This window comes from Salvelinus alpinus, chromosome 21 (genome assembly GCF_045679555.1).
Source record: "Salvelinus alpinus chromosome 21, SLU_Salpinus.1, whole genome shotgun sequence".
In the NCBI taxonomy this organism is placed as follows: domain Eukaryota; kingdom Metazoa; phylum Chordata; class Actinopteri; order Salmoniformes; family Salmonidae; genus Salvelinus; species Salvelinus alpinus.
This window is the reverse complement of record NC_092106.1, coordinates 5054085-5071513: the sequence shown is the minus strand read 5'-3', so window position 1 is coordinate 5071513 and position 17429 is coordinate 5054085. Positions and strand designations below refer to the sequence as shown.

General features: G+C 44.3%; 1 protein-coding gene and 1 long non-coding RNA gene across 2 annotated transcripts in view; one reads left to right on the top strand and one right to left on the bottom strand.

The window, feature by feature from the left end:
* The window catches only part of grik4 (glutamate receptor, ionotropic, kainate 4), a 477591-nt gene that overhangs the window by 131794 nt on the left and 328368 nt on the right, over positions 1–17429 (bottom strand). The window contains exons 6-7 of the mRNA XM_071356615.1: positions 6199–6364; positions 1157–1335 (exon numbers count right to left, since the gene is read on the bottom strand). Coding sequence (XP_071212716.1) covers positions 1157–1335; positions 6199–6364 — 345 coding nt within the window. The remainder of the gene's footprint in view (positions 1–1156; positions 1336–6198; positions 6365–17429) is intronic.
* LOC139547646 (uncharacterized) overlaps positions 1–17429 on the top strand; it is a 34730-nt gene that overhangs the window by 5258 nt on the left and 12043 nt on the right. The gene's annotated exons all lie outside the window — the stretch shown is intronic.

Sequence of the window (17429 nt, the reverse complement as noted above, 5' to 3'; positions counted from 1 at the left end):
ATCAATGTGCCCTTGAGCAAAGCATTTAACCCTAATTGCTCCAGGGTTGCGGTTGATAATGACAGACCCTGACCGTGCCTCCACTCTCTTGAGGGTCTCAGAGAGAGTTGGGATATGCAACAACAACAAAAACATTTCCAATTCACACATTATTAATACAGACCTGTACATTTGTGAAATAGGACAAATATATGCACCCACCAAATAATGATCTTATTTATAAATACACAACATATAACTTGATGAGTGATAGATGCCTTCAATAGTTCAAAAAGAGTTCATCATTCCATGATTGACAAATAGGTTATCTTATCAACAAAGAAAGTCGTTGCTACCAAATATTATAATAAACTTTAGTCACTTCTCTTTCCTTTATACTACAACAATATTAATTAGTGTTTGTGATGTTAAGGATTGCATTTATTATAAAGATCAACCATTAAAACCTATTGGGGATGTAGTCTTCGGTAGTCTTTCTGATCTTACGAAAACAAAATCAAGTCGGATGAATGTACTTCTCCATTATTAATGAATGATCACAGAACAGCACATCATTTACATCTCACGCCTGTCACTCGAAGTAAAATGATTTGACTGGACGAGATCTTTTTCTTAAAAAGCTAAATGCATTGGTTTTAATATCTCTTTATTTCCTATCTCTAGCATTGGTTTTAATATCTCTTTATTTCCTATCTCTAGCATTGGTTTTAATATCTCTTTATTTCCTATCTCTAGCATTGGTTTTAATTTCTCAATATTTCCCATCTCTGCTGCTACTCTTCGGTACTCTAGTGTTTTAAGTGCTAAGCCCAACGCCACTCCACAATCTCCTCTAATTGTATTTGCACACCATTCTACTCTTCAAATACAGATATCCCATGATTTATTCATGCTAGTAGGCCTACAGTACGTACATCCGAACTATGTGTATGATGTTTAAAGCTACCATTCATTCAGTCCAACACTCATTCACCGGTAAGTGATTCAGCCTGTAACTCGTTCAATTATTTTCAATATCAACCTTGACCCTGAACTTTATCTTGACATCGACATATAGATCTTTTTTTATTTTTTTATTGTATCATCAGCTACTGCTGAGATGTCTCAGAACATCGGGAAAGAGCACACTGTAAAGCATTATGACAGACAGACTCACCCTTTCCAAAATGATGTGGGACATTGTTGCGTTAGCGTCCACAATGATGGTGGCAGTCTTGTCATCGCGAATCTCCTTGAGAAGGGGTGTGGGATCCTGGCTGTCATCCAGCATGCGAACCGATAGTGTCTCCTTGGAGATGAGGAACTGGCGTAACAGTCTCTCCAGATTTAATAAGCCTGTGGGGACAGGGACGAAGAAAGTGATGTTATTATGAGCAGGTAGACAATGAATCTCCTAAGGGTAAACTGTGATGAATTTCTGAGTATTAAAGTCACATTTCTGAGAACTAGCACTGACAAGTCAAAAACGACCAAAAAATGTAATTGAATAAGTTAAAAAAAATACAAAATACGTCATTTTGTGTGAGAAACACCATATTCATAAAAAAAACAGCGAATCGATATTGTCGACCGGTCCCCGAAAAGAGAATGTTCTTTTTATGCCTTGTTTGTCAATAACACGGTCATTAAAATCCTTCCCACCTAAAATAATTCAACTGATGACCTGTAATTACAGCTAATTGTAAAGTAATTAATTGCTAGGTGATATTTTTAAACACCATCTCCAGCATTTAGTTCTCAGAACCTGCTTCAAAGAGATTGGATACGGGTTAATTATAAGTGAGGTAATGAATATGTTTCCAGTGGCACTTTACTGAACTTGTAATACAATTACAATACAACAGAGACCAAGCTTAATTCGTAGTAGAAAAAGCTATTTTGATAAGAGTTCATTTGCTGTTTTTTTTCTTCTCCTCCCTTTGATATTACGTTACATACGTGCATAGGTGTCAGAACATACAGTACATTACAATACAAGTTAATCCAGCATTGATCATAGTAGAACCCATTGACATAGTATCATTGTTTTCTTCCTTTGGTTACATGCAGTAACAGCAGCAGCTGTTCCTAAGGCATTGCGGGTTCGAACTCATCGAATCCTAATGCCTTTAATGGTTTGTTTCTCCTAGAAACAAACATCATCAGCGATGATGCCTGTCAGCTCCGTTACCTGTCGAGTTACCCAGCATATCTGTGATGAGCCTTCTAAACCTGCTCAATCTTCATTCCCTGCTTGCAATTTCACATTTAGTACGTTACATAAGACGGCACACTGCGCTGCTCAGTGTTCACAGCAGGAGTTGCCCTGATGTGAGGAGAAAAAAGGAGTTGCCCCTCCTTTAATTCCCTTGCATTCAACCAGTGGGGAATACATTTCCATTTGGTGTCTAGGCTGTGTATGATTCAAAGCGACATAAATAAAAAATGGAGTATGTACGTGATGTCTTCATTTCACAATCTCTCTTGAGCAGCCACGTCGCTTCAACGTTTCAGGCTTTTTGAACCCGTGCTAATGAAAAATAACATTGTTATTCTCAAACGGGGAGGCACTGTTTCTCGGTTAGCCGTGGAAAAAGGGAGACCGTTGAAGGTTAGAGACGTGTGAAGTCTGTTTGCTTTGTGGAGGCTGTGCTGCTGCTGCTGCCTGCAGTAGTTGGTTTGTGATACTACAATGTTGTAGGTACCTCATTGGCATGGGCCACACACACTGTAGCACTGCCTGACGCTGCTTCTCAGGCAGACAGATAAAGGTAGGGCCTGCCACTCAGTCCGGGCAGCCAGTCACTTCCCCCTTTCACAGGCCGTCACATTTCACTGGGCTCTCACAAAGCCCCGACTCTCATTTACCTTCCTGCACACTGTGCCTCTATGCAAATACACTGCTCAGCCAGGACCAATGACAGGTCTGTGCTGTGTTGCCAGTGTCAACACAGCACTCAACTGGCTGCACACCAGTCTGTTGGACCGGGCTGCTGGACTCCTGCTGTCCGGGAACCCTGTACTCTACAACCGAATGGGTGCAGTTTGCAGAATTTCATGGCATTTCACAGTAAAAGATGGATATACATTTTAAACAGGCCCGAACCCGATAGACCATGATTAATCAGGTGATTTAAGCGATTGACGGGCGGATGGAAGAGAGTTAAATTACTTCAATGTAGTTTTCCCTCCAGACCGGCAGCATTTGTTAACTGGAGTGCTTGGGATAGGACAGGTGCTAATGTCTAGGCATTGGAAGCGTGTCAGTACATGAACTTACCCTAACCGGAATATGACCACACAGATCAAAAAGTCGATAGTCTATCGCTCTCTCTTATATAAACAGTTCAGCGTGTCACTAGAGCTCTGTAATGGGCAAGGACGGGGAATTTGGGACGCTGTGGGTCTGAGTGATCCTTTCTCATCGTTCCCCGTCGCTCTTGTAAATGAAAGGGATCTTTCATCCATCTCTCATCCTGGTAGACGAGCAAACAGCTGACCAGGGCTCTCCTCTGATTTGTTCTCATTAGACACCCCCTCCCAGGGAAAGCCAATGGAGGAAGCTCACTCTCATCCCTCTGTTTAGAGCCTTTGGTGGAGCCATATTTTCTCCACAGTTTCCTCACTTACTGATTGATGTCTTTCAGTAGGGAGGAAGTGCAACAGAACTGACAGCACAGCAACTATTCATTCTGATGGGGAGAATTAAGGTTGGCTGACGTCTGCTGTTACTGGAGCTGTAAATATATCATAATCCGTATTGAAACAATCTTTGAATGTCATCACGTCGGGAGGATTGCTCAGCTTGATCCCCAGACAACAAACAACAACAAGTCATTGCCGGTAACCGGCTAAATCACTTCATCACCCCAGTTAACCGGTCCGTCTTCCCACAGAGTTTATTCATCCAGCTCTCTCCGGAGACAGAGAGACATTATTTTACTTGATCAACTTTAATTACAGATTACTCATGACATTTTCCGAGCAGAGAGTCGAATCGTTGAGCAAGCATATCCTATAATTGTTCCTCTCCAAGGAGACACAAACATCTACCTTGACAGTTGGAGAAAGACCAGAACTTTGGCGTGTGTGTGCCTTTAAAACATCTGGTCTAACCTCTCTCAATAAAAAACATAGGGAGTTGGTTGCTAAGGTGCATGTCATCCGAGAAGTCATTTCAGGTTTTACTATCAAAGGGTACTATTTGCCTTACTTCTAGCTCATTCAATTCAGACAATAAAATGCTACGTTAGGTGATTCATAACATAAGATGTTGTGTTGACCAGGATGCCCCCCACCCCCCTGTCCCCGCTGGTCTTGTCTGAGCCAGTCACCCAGAAATAGAGTGTGGGTGATCTGTCACCTCCCACCTGTCTGCTGCCCACCAGCTGACCTCCCATGCACAAATCTCCCTGTTAACAAAGTGTTCCCCTCTCCCACACAGTCTCCTCCACCCCTGCGGCTAGGTTCTCTATGTCCTACTGTACTACTCCATGAGTGCGGTGACTGCACACACAACTACACGGCCATCGATAGCGGTAGGCAGGTTAGCCAGATTAATGGGTGTCCTTCTTTGCGCTAGCTCAACACTCCTTCCACTCCTGCCCCTCTTTCTCTCTCTCTCTCTTGCTCTCTCACTCTCTCTCTCTCTCTCTCTCAGCCAGGAAGCCAGGGGCAGGCTGGGAAATATTCATGACTCGGCCGCGCTCTATTAGGCTGTCACCGGCCACTGTGATTAATGAGGCCAGTGCCGACCGTCACGGGGCCTCTGCCAGCCAGCTAACGCTACCGCGGCTACTGCTACTGCTGCTACAGCACATTGCCGAGCCCAAGCCGTCATTGGTATTTTACAGTGGCGCTGCGGAAGGGGTCACATAGCAGGGCAATCACTACAACCCGTGTCATTTCCAGACAACCTCTCCCTCTGCCCCTACGTGCAATAGCAGTAGTATGGTTAGATCCCCTCCCTCAGCTAAAGTGACTGGCATCCTCCTGTCGAGGAAGGGAAGGGCCATGCTCCCCCTCAGCAGCCTTATCGATTCCCCCTTAGCCCACACTGACACAGGCAGGATCTCATACAGAGCCATATTTAACAGGACATTTTAAAGTTTGAGGTTCCTCTCTCACACAGCTTGTTGATGGTGAGATCGCGGCCCTTCATGGAAATGTCAATATTTCCCAGCGTTTCGTAACTCTTGCGAGGCACGGAACTGTCATGTGTCTGTGGGCTGATTAGCAACACCGTTTGATGAGCTCTCCGTTAAACGGCAGATTGACAGCAACAGGCATAAACACCAAGTGGAAAATAACAGCTAATTAGCTAGTTTTGACACTGGCAGTCATTGTCAAGAATCAAAGTCCAGGCAGTTCTGAGTCACTAAGGTCTTTAGCTGTTGGTGGGCGTTTTTTTCTTCCCTCCCTCTTTTCTTCCTTGTTATCTCTGTTTCTCGGGTAACACCTCCGTCAAACTGGTTTGGCTGAGCATAAACGTCAACCATTATTTTTTCTGAAGTTGGTTGGGAGAGTTGTGTGAGGGGTGGGGGTGATGGTGAGGAGAGGGTGGGCTGGGGGGGGGGGGGGGGCTCGTGCCAGCTGAGAACACCTCGGGTCTAATCGAGAGCTGAAATCCAGTCCGCCACACTTCAAAGCCCTAAGCTGATTAAGGGCCTGTAGCAGATGGGGTCAATGTGACTTTGTACGGGTACTTGTAATTACTGATTCCTGTACGGGGAATGGTGGAAACAGACTGGGATTTAATCTTCCATTCTTTTTTTTTGTTGCTTGGTCTTTGACGTCTTTGACGTCTGGCGGTTTGATCATGAATCCATACTGGGTATTTTCATGTATTTCTCTTTTTAAGGTCAGACATGACATTGTCGACTCGGGGTGGGAGGTGTTGGATGATAAGTGCATGCGACATCACACAAGAATGTCACACTGGAATAAAAAGAGGAAGATGCATTCATGGACTATGTGAAAAGCAGTCATTTGCCTGTGTTTTACTAGATGATGATGCATTGTGGGGAGGAAGAATTATGCAAGACTAAATGCATTTGGGTTATAGATAGGCTTGTGTGTGGGTGTATCAACTGCAGGGTGATTCTGCATCTATTTGAATGCACTGTATCCCAAAACCACAGTGTGTGTGTGTGCATGGAATGGAATGTGTGTATATGGTACAAATGGCAACAAAGAGTTAGTGGTGCGTGACCCACTCACAGTCGGCCTGTGCACAGATGAGGCAGGCTGTGGTGCTGTTGAAAAAGGTGAGCAGGCCAGCCACGGCCAGGCTGATGTCTGTGTTGGTGGGGCGCAGGTCCAGGGTGGTGAAGCGGGGGAACTGAACCTTCAGAATGTCCTCGGGGGCCACTTTCACATAGGGAACCTACAGAGAGAGAGAGAGAGAGAGAGAGAGAGAGAGAGAGAGAGAGAGAGAGAGAGAGAGAGAGAGAGAGAGAGAGAGAGAGAGAGAGAGAGAGAGAGAGAGAGAGAGAGAGAGAGAGAGAGAGAGAGAGAGAGAGAGAGAGAGAGAGAGAGAGAGAGAGAGAGAGAGAGAGAGAGAGAGAGAGAGAGAGAGAGAGAGAGAGAGAGAGAGAGAGAGAGAGAGAGAGAGAGAGAGAGAGAGAGAGAGAGAGAGAGAGAGAGAGAGAGAGAGAGAGAGAGAGAGAGAGAGAGAGAGAGAGAGAGAGAGAGAGAGAGAGCAGAGAGAGAGAGAGAGTTTTCTGATGGACCGTTTGCTCTTGTTGTATGAGAATATGGTGTCAACAAAACAGCATGATCCTGACAAAACCAAAGCATTGCCAGAGGAGATGTTTGTAGCACTGCTCGTTAAGCAGTTCCAAGTGCAATACATTGGCAAAGGAGTGTGCAGAGTACAAAAGAACAATTGTTCATTATATTCTCATCAGGCTAATTAGAAGCATCTTATATCTGAAACTAATAAAAACTCATTTGAATAATTCAAGAACTCCCTCACAGACGCCTACTAAATGAACTAGAGCTCCTGAGCTTGATTAAATAAAGAACAGTTTATACACTGAGTGTACAAAACATAAAAACACCTTTCTAATGTTGAGTTGCACCTCAGCTTTTGCCCTCATAACAGCCTCAATTCATCGGGGCATTTACTCTACATGGTGTTGAAAGCGTTCCACGAGAACCCTGGCCCCTTTTGACACCAATGCTTCCCGCAGCTGTATCCGGTTGGCTGGACGTTCCTTCGGTGGTGGACCATTCTTGATACACACAGGAAACTGTTGAGCGTGAAAAACCCAGCAGCGTTGCAAATCTTGTTTTTTAAATTATTATATATTTTCTTACTTTTTACCCCTTTTTCTCCCCAATTTCATGATATACAATTGGTAGTTACGGTCTTGTCCAATCGCTGCAACACATGTACGGCCTCGGGAGAGGCGAAGGTCGAGAGCCATGCATCCTCCGAAACACGACCCTGCCAAGCCGCACTGCTTCTTGATACACTGCTCTCTTAACCCGGAAGCCAGCCGCACCAATGTGTCGGAGGAAACATCGTACAACTGGCGACCATGTCAGCATGCATGCGCCCGCCCCACCACAAGGAGTCGCTAGAGCACGATGGGACAAGGACATCCCGGCCGGCCAAAACCTCCTTTAACCCGGACGACGCTGGGTCAATTGTACGCCGCCTCATTGGTCTCCCGGTCTCGGCCGGCTGCGACACAGCCTGGGATCAAACCTGGGTCTGTAGTGACGCCTCTAGAACTGCGATGCAGTGATGAGGCTAAATGAGTCCCAAGCGTTAAGTTAAAAACACAAAACTCAGATAAGTATCGATAAGAGACCAAAACTCTCCAATCACAAACACTTCCTGTAACGTTCAGGGATGTTCAGCATTGATTGGACGTCTGTTTTCACAGCTGGGGTTTGATGTGCTAAATAAATCGCAGCCGTTTTTTCAGTGCCTCTGCTGTGGATCCAGTCATAACAAGTCCTGAGTTTCTCTAAGAGGATAAACACAAATGTGCAGAGAGTCTATGAAGATGTCCAACCCCCCTTGCTCTCAACTTCCAAAGTTATGACTAACATAACTTACACCTGTAAGTTGCAAAAGTTAAAAAAAAAATGCAAACACAAGTGCATCTCCCCTCTCTATCTCTCCTTGCTCCTGTCTTCCAGAAGCAATTGAATCATCTCTCTTTTAATTCTCTATCCACCGAGGTGTGGATGGATGCACCCAGGCTGATGGGCAGCAGGCTGTGGGGCCTCTGGGAACGCAATACACCAGGTGGGCAGCGGCTAACACAGTGGGGCATGAAGGGGTACCTGGAAGGTACCATGAGATAATTACATTTTTATTGAACCTTTATTTAACTAGGCAAGTCAGCTAAGAACAAATCCTTATTTACAATGACGGCCTACCCCAGCCAAACCCTAACCCGGATGATGCTGGCCCAATTGTGTGCAACCCTATGGGACTCCTAATCACGGCTGGTTGCGATACAGCCTGGAATCAAACCAGGGTCTATAGTGATGCCTCTAGCACTGAGATGCAGTGCCTTCGACCGCTGCGCCACTTGGGAGGCCTCTTCATCACAGCAGATTGCCTGCCTGCACAGTTCCGCGTGCCCATACATCGCTCTCCCTATGCCCCTCTATCCCCAATTCATTTTAAATCCCTGCCCATCAGGGTGTAATGGCGTCCCCGGGAAGCGTGGATGGATGGAGCGCGCTCTTTTCCTGACAGGCGGTGGCTGTGGTGGCAAAAATGTGAAACACGGATAACGGCCGAGCCACACAGGGGAAATGCAACCCCTCCACCGCTCCCCATCCGTCTGCCCTTCCAGGATCCCTTCTCGCTCTCGCAGCACGGCTTGCAGAGTGTTATCGCCGTGCCCCTTTTGTTTGGAGAGCCTTTTTCCGCTCTGGTAGCTTTGCTGTGAAGCAGTCGGGTTTGGAGAGAAGAGAGGAGACCTCCATTGGCCCATTGGTGAATACTTGCTGTGATATGTTGGCTCAATAAAGGAATTATTTGTCTACCAAAGCATGAGACCACAGCAAAGAGGCCTGCTAAACTGACATAAGAACTAGCCCAGTAGGTCCACAGTGATCCGTATGAATAAAACAATAAATCAGTGTAGAAAATATAAATGCATCAGTAAGGAAAAGGTTTGGTTTCTTTGGTTTCAGTGAGCTCATAGAAGACGTTTAACTCATAGAACTAATTCAATGTCTGTTGAGAGGTGCTCTTCGTCAGGAACAACAATGCAGACCCTGGAAGTTCTATAACAACCATGGCGACAACCGCCACGAGACAACGTTGTGATGTCAAGGGTTCGTGTCTGGGAGATGGTGAGCTCATTCAGGCGGGGGAAGTGGGTCATGATCACCCTGGTTTGAAGAGTCATTTCCCTCGATATAACCTCCTCCTCCAGTTGTCTCTGGAAAACCTTTTAATGTCCCTCCATCATTGAGGGACTACTACTTAAATCAGACTTCAGTAAAACGGATACATAGACAGCACACTTACTGCCGTCTTACCGACAAAGGTTTCAAAAGCGAATGAATCACATTGACCCATATAGATATATGACTGTTACGGGAAAAATAGGATATTATGCAGTGAAATAGCCAGCCCGTCTACAAGTACCATCCTCTGACAGATCATTTACAGCAAACGCGATCGTATGACACTTAAACCCCACTACGTCTCTCGGAACGTGGTCTATGCGCCAGTCAGATACAGTACCGTACGGAGAGGTGGAGACTGAGGGGAGGGTTGCTAGTGTATTAGAGATGCAATTTCTGGTTGTGTGTGTCGAGGGTGTGCTACTGCCGTGTGACAGAGTTGTTTAATGAGAGAGCCCCGCACAGGACTCTGAAGTGAGGCAGCGAGCCAGAGAGCAGGGCTAACTAGTAAACCAGGCGCTATCCACAGGTGTGAAGAGAACACACTGGAACACCTGCGGTATGCACCGTGAACGCCTACATAATGCTACCGTCTCACGAGCATGACCTTGGCCCCTGACTGGTTGATGTCGCATTCGCAACAGTACGTTTCGAACGCGACTCCTCTGTGACGGTGGGGTCTCATTGTGGCATTCTCATAGATCAGGATTGTTATTCTCAATGGTTACGACAGGTGTCATTACGCCGGGACGAGACGGCAGTGGCCACAATCCTTTGGGCTGTTTGAGTGGACAGGCGCGACCTTTGGTGTGTGCAATGCACCAGTAATTTTCCAATATTTTATGGGAAGTGGTGCTTGGTGACCTCACCTGCAATCATCTACTTATCTATCTTGATGGCATTATTGGTAATGATAGTGGTAATGGTATAAAACCTTCATGATGCATTGTTCAAGTAGTATAACCACAGACCCCTAAAAGTATAACCACAGACGCCTAAAAGTATAACCACAGACCCCTAACCAAGCTACAGTAAAACACAGAGAATACCATCGCAACAAGCAAATGCATTCCTCTGTATATTGTTCAATGTCTGTTATGGTGTTCTGAGAAGACTCAAGGTTATTGTTGGCTTTCATCTACTCTGTTTTCACCTAAAACAATGTTCTTATTCCACACACAAAAGGACTGAGAAAGACTCTATTTTTGGTCGAGGTGATCTCCGAGACATAGCTTGAGGTTTCCTGCAAACGCTGTGTCAAGTGATAGAAAGTATACATTTCTAACTTTGCGGAGATTAGCGCTTGGTCTGAAGGTGAAACCTAATTTACCAGGCCTGCTTCCACTGAGAAGTTGACAAGTGTCCAACTCAATCCTACATGTAGGCTGTGAAACAACATCCATGAGCCCTTGGAGTCCCCAGAGGGAGGCATGCAAATCGGACGCCATATGGTAAGCCAAAATATAATGAGATCTTACATCTGTTACCTTGCCCCTTATGTGCCAGCCGAACAAAACTCATGTTTAATAAAAACTCAGACATCCTTTATGGGGGGCAGTGTGTCAGCCATAACTGATGGTGTCCTTTGTTGGGAAAATAAAACATTAGCCATGTGTCACAGCCCAGAACTGGCCCACTCACAATTAACACACAACAGAGCCACTGTGGAGTGCCTGGGCTCACCAGCAGTGCTGAGCACAGAGAGGAGCATACAAGTTGGCCACAGCCCATCAGAGAACAGATGCACAGGAGAACACAGTCCGTTAGTCAACCCCAGAGCTGGCAGAGGTGGCTGTGGTGGAGAGAAAGGGAAGGGATGGGGCAGGTGTGGGGTGATCATATTCGTCTGATCATACGTGGCACTGACAGACACAGAGTAGAAGCTCAGCTGCTGTGGGTGGGAGGGAAGGGGTCGGAGACAGAGTGGAGAGGGGGAGAGAGAGAGAGAGGAGACAGCCTCTATTATCGTAATGATCCCAGAGCAGGTCCCCTTGGCTTGGTTCGTCCACGGCGGGTGGCTGATGAAGATGGAGCGGTCTGTGGTGTATCCCACAACATCTTTTTATGCAAGTGGAACATTGGTAACCAGATCCCCATCTCATTGACCAGCCGGCCGTGAGAAAAAAGCTCCCTCTCCTTGGAAAATCTATCGTTCTTCTTCACTCTCATCTCTGTGCCTCAAAACATTTTCAAAGACTCCAGCCACCCAAGTCATAGACTGTTCTCTCTGCTACCGCACGGCAAGCCTGGAATCAAGCAATTAGACTGCTGAACAGTTAATCAAATGGCTACCCAGACTATTTACATTGACCTCCTTATTTTATTATAATATTTTGCACTGATTCTCTTGCACGGGCTCGATGTACACTCACTGGACTCTAACCACACACTCACACATACTACATTGACACTCCAAAACACACACATTGACACCACACACACACACACATTCATATTCCTTCACACATGCTGCTGCTACCTTGCGTGTTTATTATCTACGCATAGTTACTTTACCCCTATGCACATGTACATATTACCTCAATTAGCTCGACTAAACCCGTACCCCTGCACATGGACACTGTGCCGGTATTCCTTGTATATAGCCTCATTACTGTTATTTTATTGTGTTCATATTTCTCCTTTCGTTTATTCAGCAAATGTATCTTACTTTTTGAAAACTCTGCATTGTTGGTTAGGGGCTCGTAAGCAAGATTTTCACGGTATTCTTTGTAAGGAATTAAACGCTTCAGCTCTTGAAGTTCCTGAGGGAGGTATTAGGTAGTCCAGATGTTAGACAAGTGAGACATGGCATAGAGAGTTTGTGGGACAATTAATTCTGTTCAGTGGTTCCGAGAACCGCATCTGAGACGGGTTTGTTCGAACCTTATCACCTAATACCTAAACAAAAGGGCCAGTGTAATGACACAGACGACTAGGAAACAAAAGGAACAATGGAAAACGGAATACGCTTTTGCATATCTATAAGGACAACAAACGGCCAAATTGAATTTGCATCGCCCGTTCATCGCTGGCAACCAGAGAGCGGCCGTGCTCGCGTTCATCTCCCTGATCAAATAAAAGCCGCTTCCTGAAGACAGAGGGAGTGAATTTGGATATGCACAGATCTCCTGGCAACCCTCGACAAGACAGATCAATGACACAGAGAAGAAGGGGGTCAGGAGGGGTGTGTGCAACAGCTGTGCATCTCTAATTGCAATCCAGCAGCAATAGCAGGCGCACCTGTGTTTTGTTTGCAAGCAGGCGGAACAGAGGCACCCTGCACCGAGTGACACCGAGCTTAACATCCGAAACATCGCCATCGGCAGACATAGCATCCCATCCACCAGTCAGGAGAGGAAGCCTTCCCCCGCAAATAGCCTCTGGGTATAAAGGGCCAATTACAGTACATCGAAAAATTGAAGTCAACATTTAATTACCCCAAACGAAATATTGTCTGTTCTCAGAAAAAGGGATCCAGTATTGGGGGTAAGAAAAGATCCGGCCGAAAATCCCTCTGAGGATCTCTCAAGCGTTCTCACTGAGTTTTCATGAGTTTTCGCCAGGTCCGACCTCTACCTCTTTCGGAAATCAGCCAGAGATGCTGAGTATGGTGAAGTGAGGGGAGATGTGCGAATGAGAGGAGACTTGCGTTGACTGATTTCCGTGCATCTCAAAGCACTACCAGGCAAATGTTAGGTGAGAGGATATTTCCTGGAATATGGTCTCGGGGCATGGAGGATAGGCAGGAGCGTGAGCATACTGCGTGCGATATAAAAGCAATTCCACACCGTGACCATACACACTGATATGTGCTGCTGGGCCAGAGAACATGGTGTCCATTACAATCAGACTGAGCCAGCTGACACACACGACTCACACACAATGGGTTCAGTCAACACACAGGTCAATGTCAGAGAAACACAGGGCAGAAATTGAATACCATATGTTAATTACTGCTTTCACAATAACCATGTAAATTTGGAGGACCAAGAGACCATGAAAAAATGTGTTCAACTTCCATTCATGGCTGTTCAACCGTGTTTTAATCGTATATAGTGGTCAGAGTTGATGCCTCATGCTCGGCCGAGTGAAATAATTCTGAATTAACATGCACTATCAATGAGAACCTGGCAGGGTAAACTGACCCAGAGTGTTTTCACACTCTCATTTCATTAAATTTAACATTTGGGCCTGACAGAAAGGATTGCAGTATATATTCAATTTTTTGATTTAACATTTGACTGAATCATTTTTTTACACAAGCACCGTGGCAGCCTCACCACAAAAAAAAAATGTATTTGAATATCTGCACATGACTGACATTCAGAATACAAGCAATTTTCACAATGTATTCTCACAAAGAGAGGGAGAGTGCGTGTGGATGTGAGGGACCTTCTCACGATCGTCGTGGTAATCATACTCGGACCAAGGCGCAGCGTACGTAGAGTTCCACATGTTTATTAATTGAAACTCACAAAAACAATAAAGAGCAACGAAATGTGACGTTCTGTAGAGCTCACAGGCATCAACACGAAAACAAGATCCCACAAAAACCAGTGGGGCAATGGCTGCCTAAATATGATCCCCAATCAGAGACAACAATAAACAGCTGCCTCTGATTGGGAACCATACCAGGCCAACATAGAAATAAATGCACTAGATCACCCACCCTAGACATACCCCGACCTAACCAAAATAGAGAATAAAAAGGCTCTCTATGGTCAGGGCGTGACAGACCTCCAGTTCTTGTGCCTCTCCAGGGCTATTGTGAAGTCCTCCAGAAGAGTGCTCTGCATGCAGTCCTCATGTCAGTCAGTTTCAAAGGGCAGCCGTAAGCACTGCCCCACTGAACTACTATAATCTTACTCGTCTCAATATAGCAAATATTGAACCTCATTTCTATCATGAAGAAATGCGTTTGAGTGCCGGGGTAAAAGGATGCCAAATGCCAAAATAGTCATTCTACAATGGGAGGGAAGAAGAATATAGAATATATTTTTAACTGGGGATTATGGCTAAGAAGGTTTGCTGAGCCAAAGATGTATAAGAGATCTTTGAAATCATAGCTCCAACACATTGAAATTGGCTATCTCAAAGGATCCAAGTAAATCTGACACTAGCCACTTAAGTATACTGTCTAAAATATGATTCAAAGGCACGTTACCATCTCTGATTCAACAGTATTGACATTATTCACATAATGACATTTGGTGAAACATTTAAATCACTATTCAATCCAATGAATCAAAGGTCCTCTCTGAAATAATTTAAATTCAAGACAAAATATCATTCTATCGTCACAAATGACAGGGGCATTCCCGTTAGAAGGTGGTCATCCAATGGAGCCCACCCACATGCATTGTTTTCCAAAGCCACATCCATAGCTTTCGCAGCTGACTGAGGTTGAAAATAACAGCAGCTAACACAGGCAGCTGTTTCATGGAATCTAATTTAATCATAATGTCAATTATAAGTATCTAGTGTTGTGTGCATTGCGTCTGTGCATGCCAGCTACCATGCCATAGCCTACATTGCATATGAAGTATGACTGGCTCATGACATTTAACCTTGGAGGGTTGCCATGTCTAGCTAAAATTACTAGTGCAATGACCCCTCAAAACCCGCCCACAAGGCCTGAAAACTAGACAATTTTATTTTTGTAGCAAGAGATGACTTGCCACATTTATCCAGAAAATCCTATTTCCATAACGTTATCGAGCTAATGAACCTCTACAGGATCGGTGTGCCGTCGTCCGTCCCCCCTCCCAGGACATAGACATACAGTTGAAGTCGGAAGTTTACATACACTTTAGCCAAATACATTTAAACTCAGTTTTTCACAATTCCTGACATTTAATCCGAGTAAAAATTCCATGTCTTAGGTCAGGTAGGATCACCACTTTATTTTAAGAATGTGAAATGTCAGAATAATAGCAGAGAGATTGATTTATTTCAGCTTTTATTTCTTTCATCACATTCCCAGTGCGTCAGAAGTTTACATACACTCAATTAGTATTTGGTAGCATTGCCTTTAAATTGTTTAACTTGGGTCAAACATTTCGGGTACCCTTCCACAAGCTTCCCAAAATAAGTTGGGTGAATTTTGGCCCATTCCTCCTGACAGAGCTGGTGTAACTGAGTCAGGTTTGTAGGCCTCCTTGCACGCACACACTTTTTCAGTTCTGCCTACACATTTTCTTTAGGATTGAGGTCAGGGCTTTGTGATGGCCACTCCAATACCTTGACTTTGTTGTCCTTAAGCCATTTTGCCACAACTTTGGAAGTATGCTTGGGGTCATTGTCCATTTGGAAGACCCATTTGTGACCAAGCTTTAACTTCCTGACTGATGTCTTGAGATGTTGCTTCAATATATCCACATAATTTTCATCCCTCATGATGCTATCTATTTTGTGAAGTGCACCAGTCCCTCCTGCAGCAAAGCACCCCCATAACTTGATGCTGCCACCCCCCGTGCTTCACGGTTGGGATGGTGTTCTTCGGCTTGCAAGCCTCCCCCTTTTTCCTCCAAAAATAACAATGGTCATTATGGCCAAACAGTTCTATTTTTGTTTCATCAGACCAGAGAACATTTCTCCAAAAAGTACGATCTTTGTACCCATGTGCAGTTGCAAACCGTAGTCTGGCTTTTTTATGGCTTCTTCCTTGCTGAGCGGCCTTTCAGGTTATGTTGATATAGGACTCGTTTTACTGTGGATATAGATACTTTTGTACTTGTTTCCTCCAACATCTTCACAAGCTCCTTTGCTGTTGTTCTGGGATTGATTTGCACTTTTCGCACCAAAGTACGTTCATCTCTAGGAGACAGAATGCATCTCATTCCTGAGCGGTATGATGGCTGTGTGGTCCCATTGGTTTATACTTGCGTACTATTGTTTGTACAGATGAACGTGGTACCTTCAGGCGTTTGGAAATTGCTCCCAAGGATGAACCAGACTTGTGGAGGTCTACAATTTTTTTCCTGAGGTCTTGGCTGATTTCTTTTGATTTTCCCATGATGTCAAGCAAAGAGGCACTGAGTTTGAAGGTAGGCCTTGAAATACATGCACAGGTACACCTCCAATTGACTCAAATTATTTCAATTAGCCTATCAGAAGCTTCTAAAGCCATGGCATAATTTTCTGGAATTTTCCAAGCTGTTTAAAGGCACAGTCAACTTAGTGTTTGTAAACGTCTGACCCTCTGGAATTGTGATACAGTGAATTGTAAGTGAAATAATCTGTCTGTAAACAATTGTTGGAAAAACTACTTGTGTCATGCACAAAGTAGATGTCCTAACTGACTTGCCAAAACTATAGTTTGTTAACAAGAAATTTGTGGAGAGTTTTAATGACTCCAACCGAAGTGTATGTAAACTTCCGACTTCAACTGTATCTGATATGGGCAGAAAGCTTAAATTCTTGTTAATCTAACTGCACTGTCCAATTTACAGTGGCTATTACAGTGAAAGAATACCATGCTATTGTTTGAGTAGAGTGAACAGTTATGAACTTGAAAATGTATTTATAAACCAATAAGGCAAGTTGATACAACATTTTGAACAAATACAATCAGTTTGAAACTTTGCACATACACTGCTGCCATCTAGTGACCAGAATCTAAATTGTGCCTGGGCTGGAGTAATACATTATGGCCTTTCTCTTGCATTTCAAAGATGATGGAACAAAAAAAACAAAGAAAAATGCATCTAATGTGTTATATTCTACTACATGAATTTCACATTTACACAAACTTCATAGTGTTTCCTTTCAAATGGTATCAAGAACATGCAAATCCTTGCTTCAGGTCCTGAGCTACAGCCAGTTTGATTTAGGTCATTTTAAGCGAAATTGAAAAAGGGTCCGAACTTAAGAAGGAATATCGACATAATTTCTGACGATGTAGACTAAGAAGCTGAATTCGGATTGTCATCAAAATTATAATTCTTGCGAGCTTAACAATATGTCCCAAGATAAAATATAATTTGCCCTCATTAAACTCGCCAGATAATTTTCCATCAATGGATGTCGATTTAACATGTTTGACTGCAATGATTAAACAATAAGGA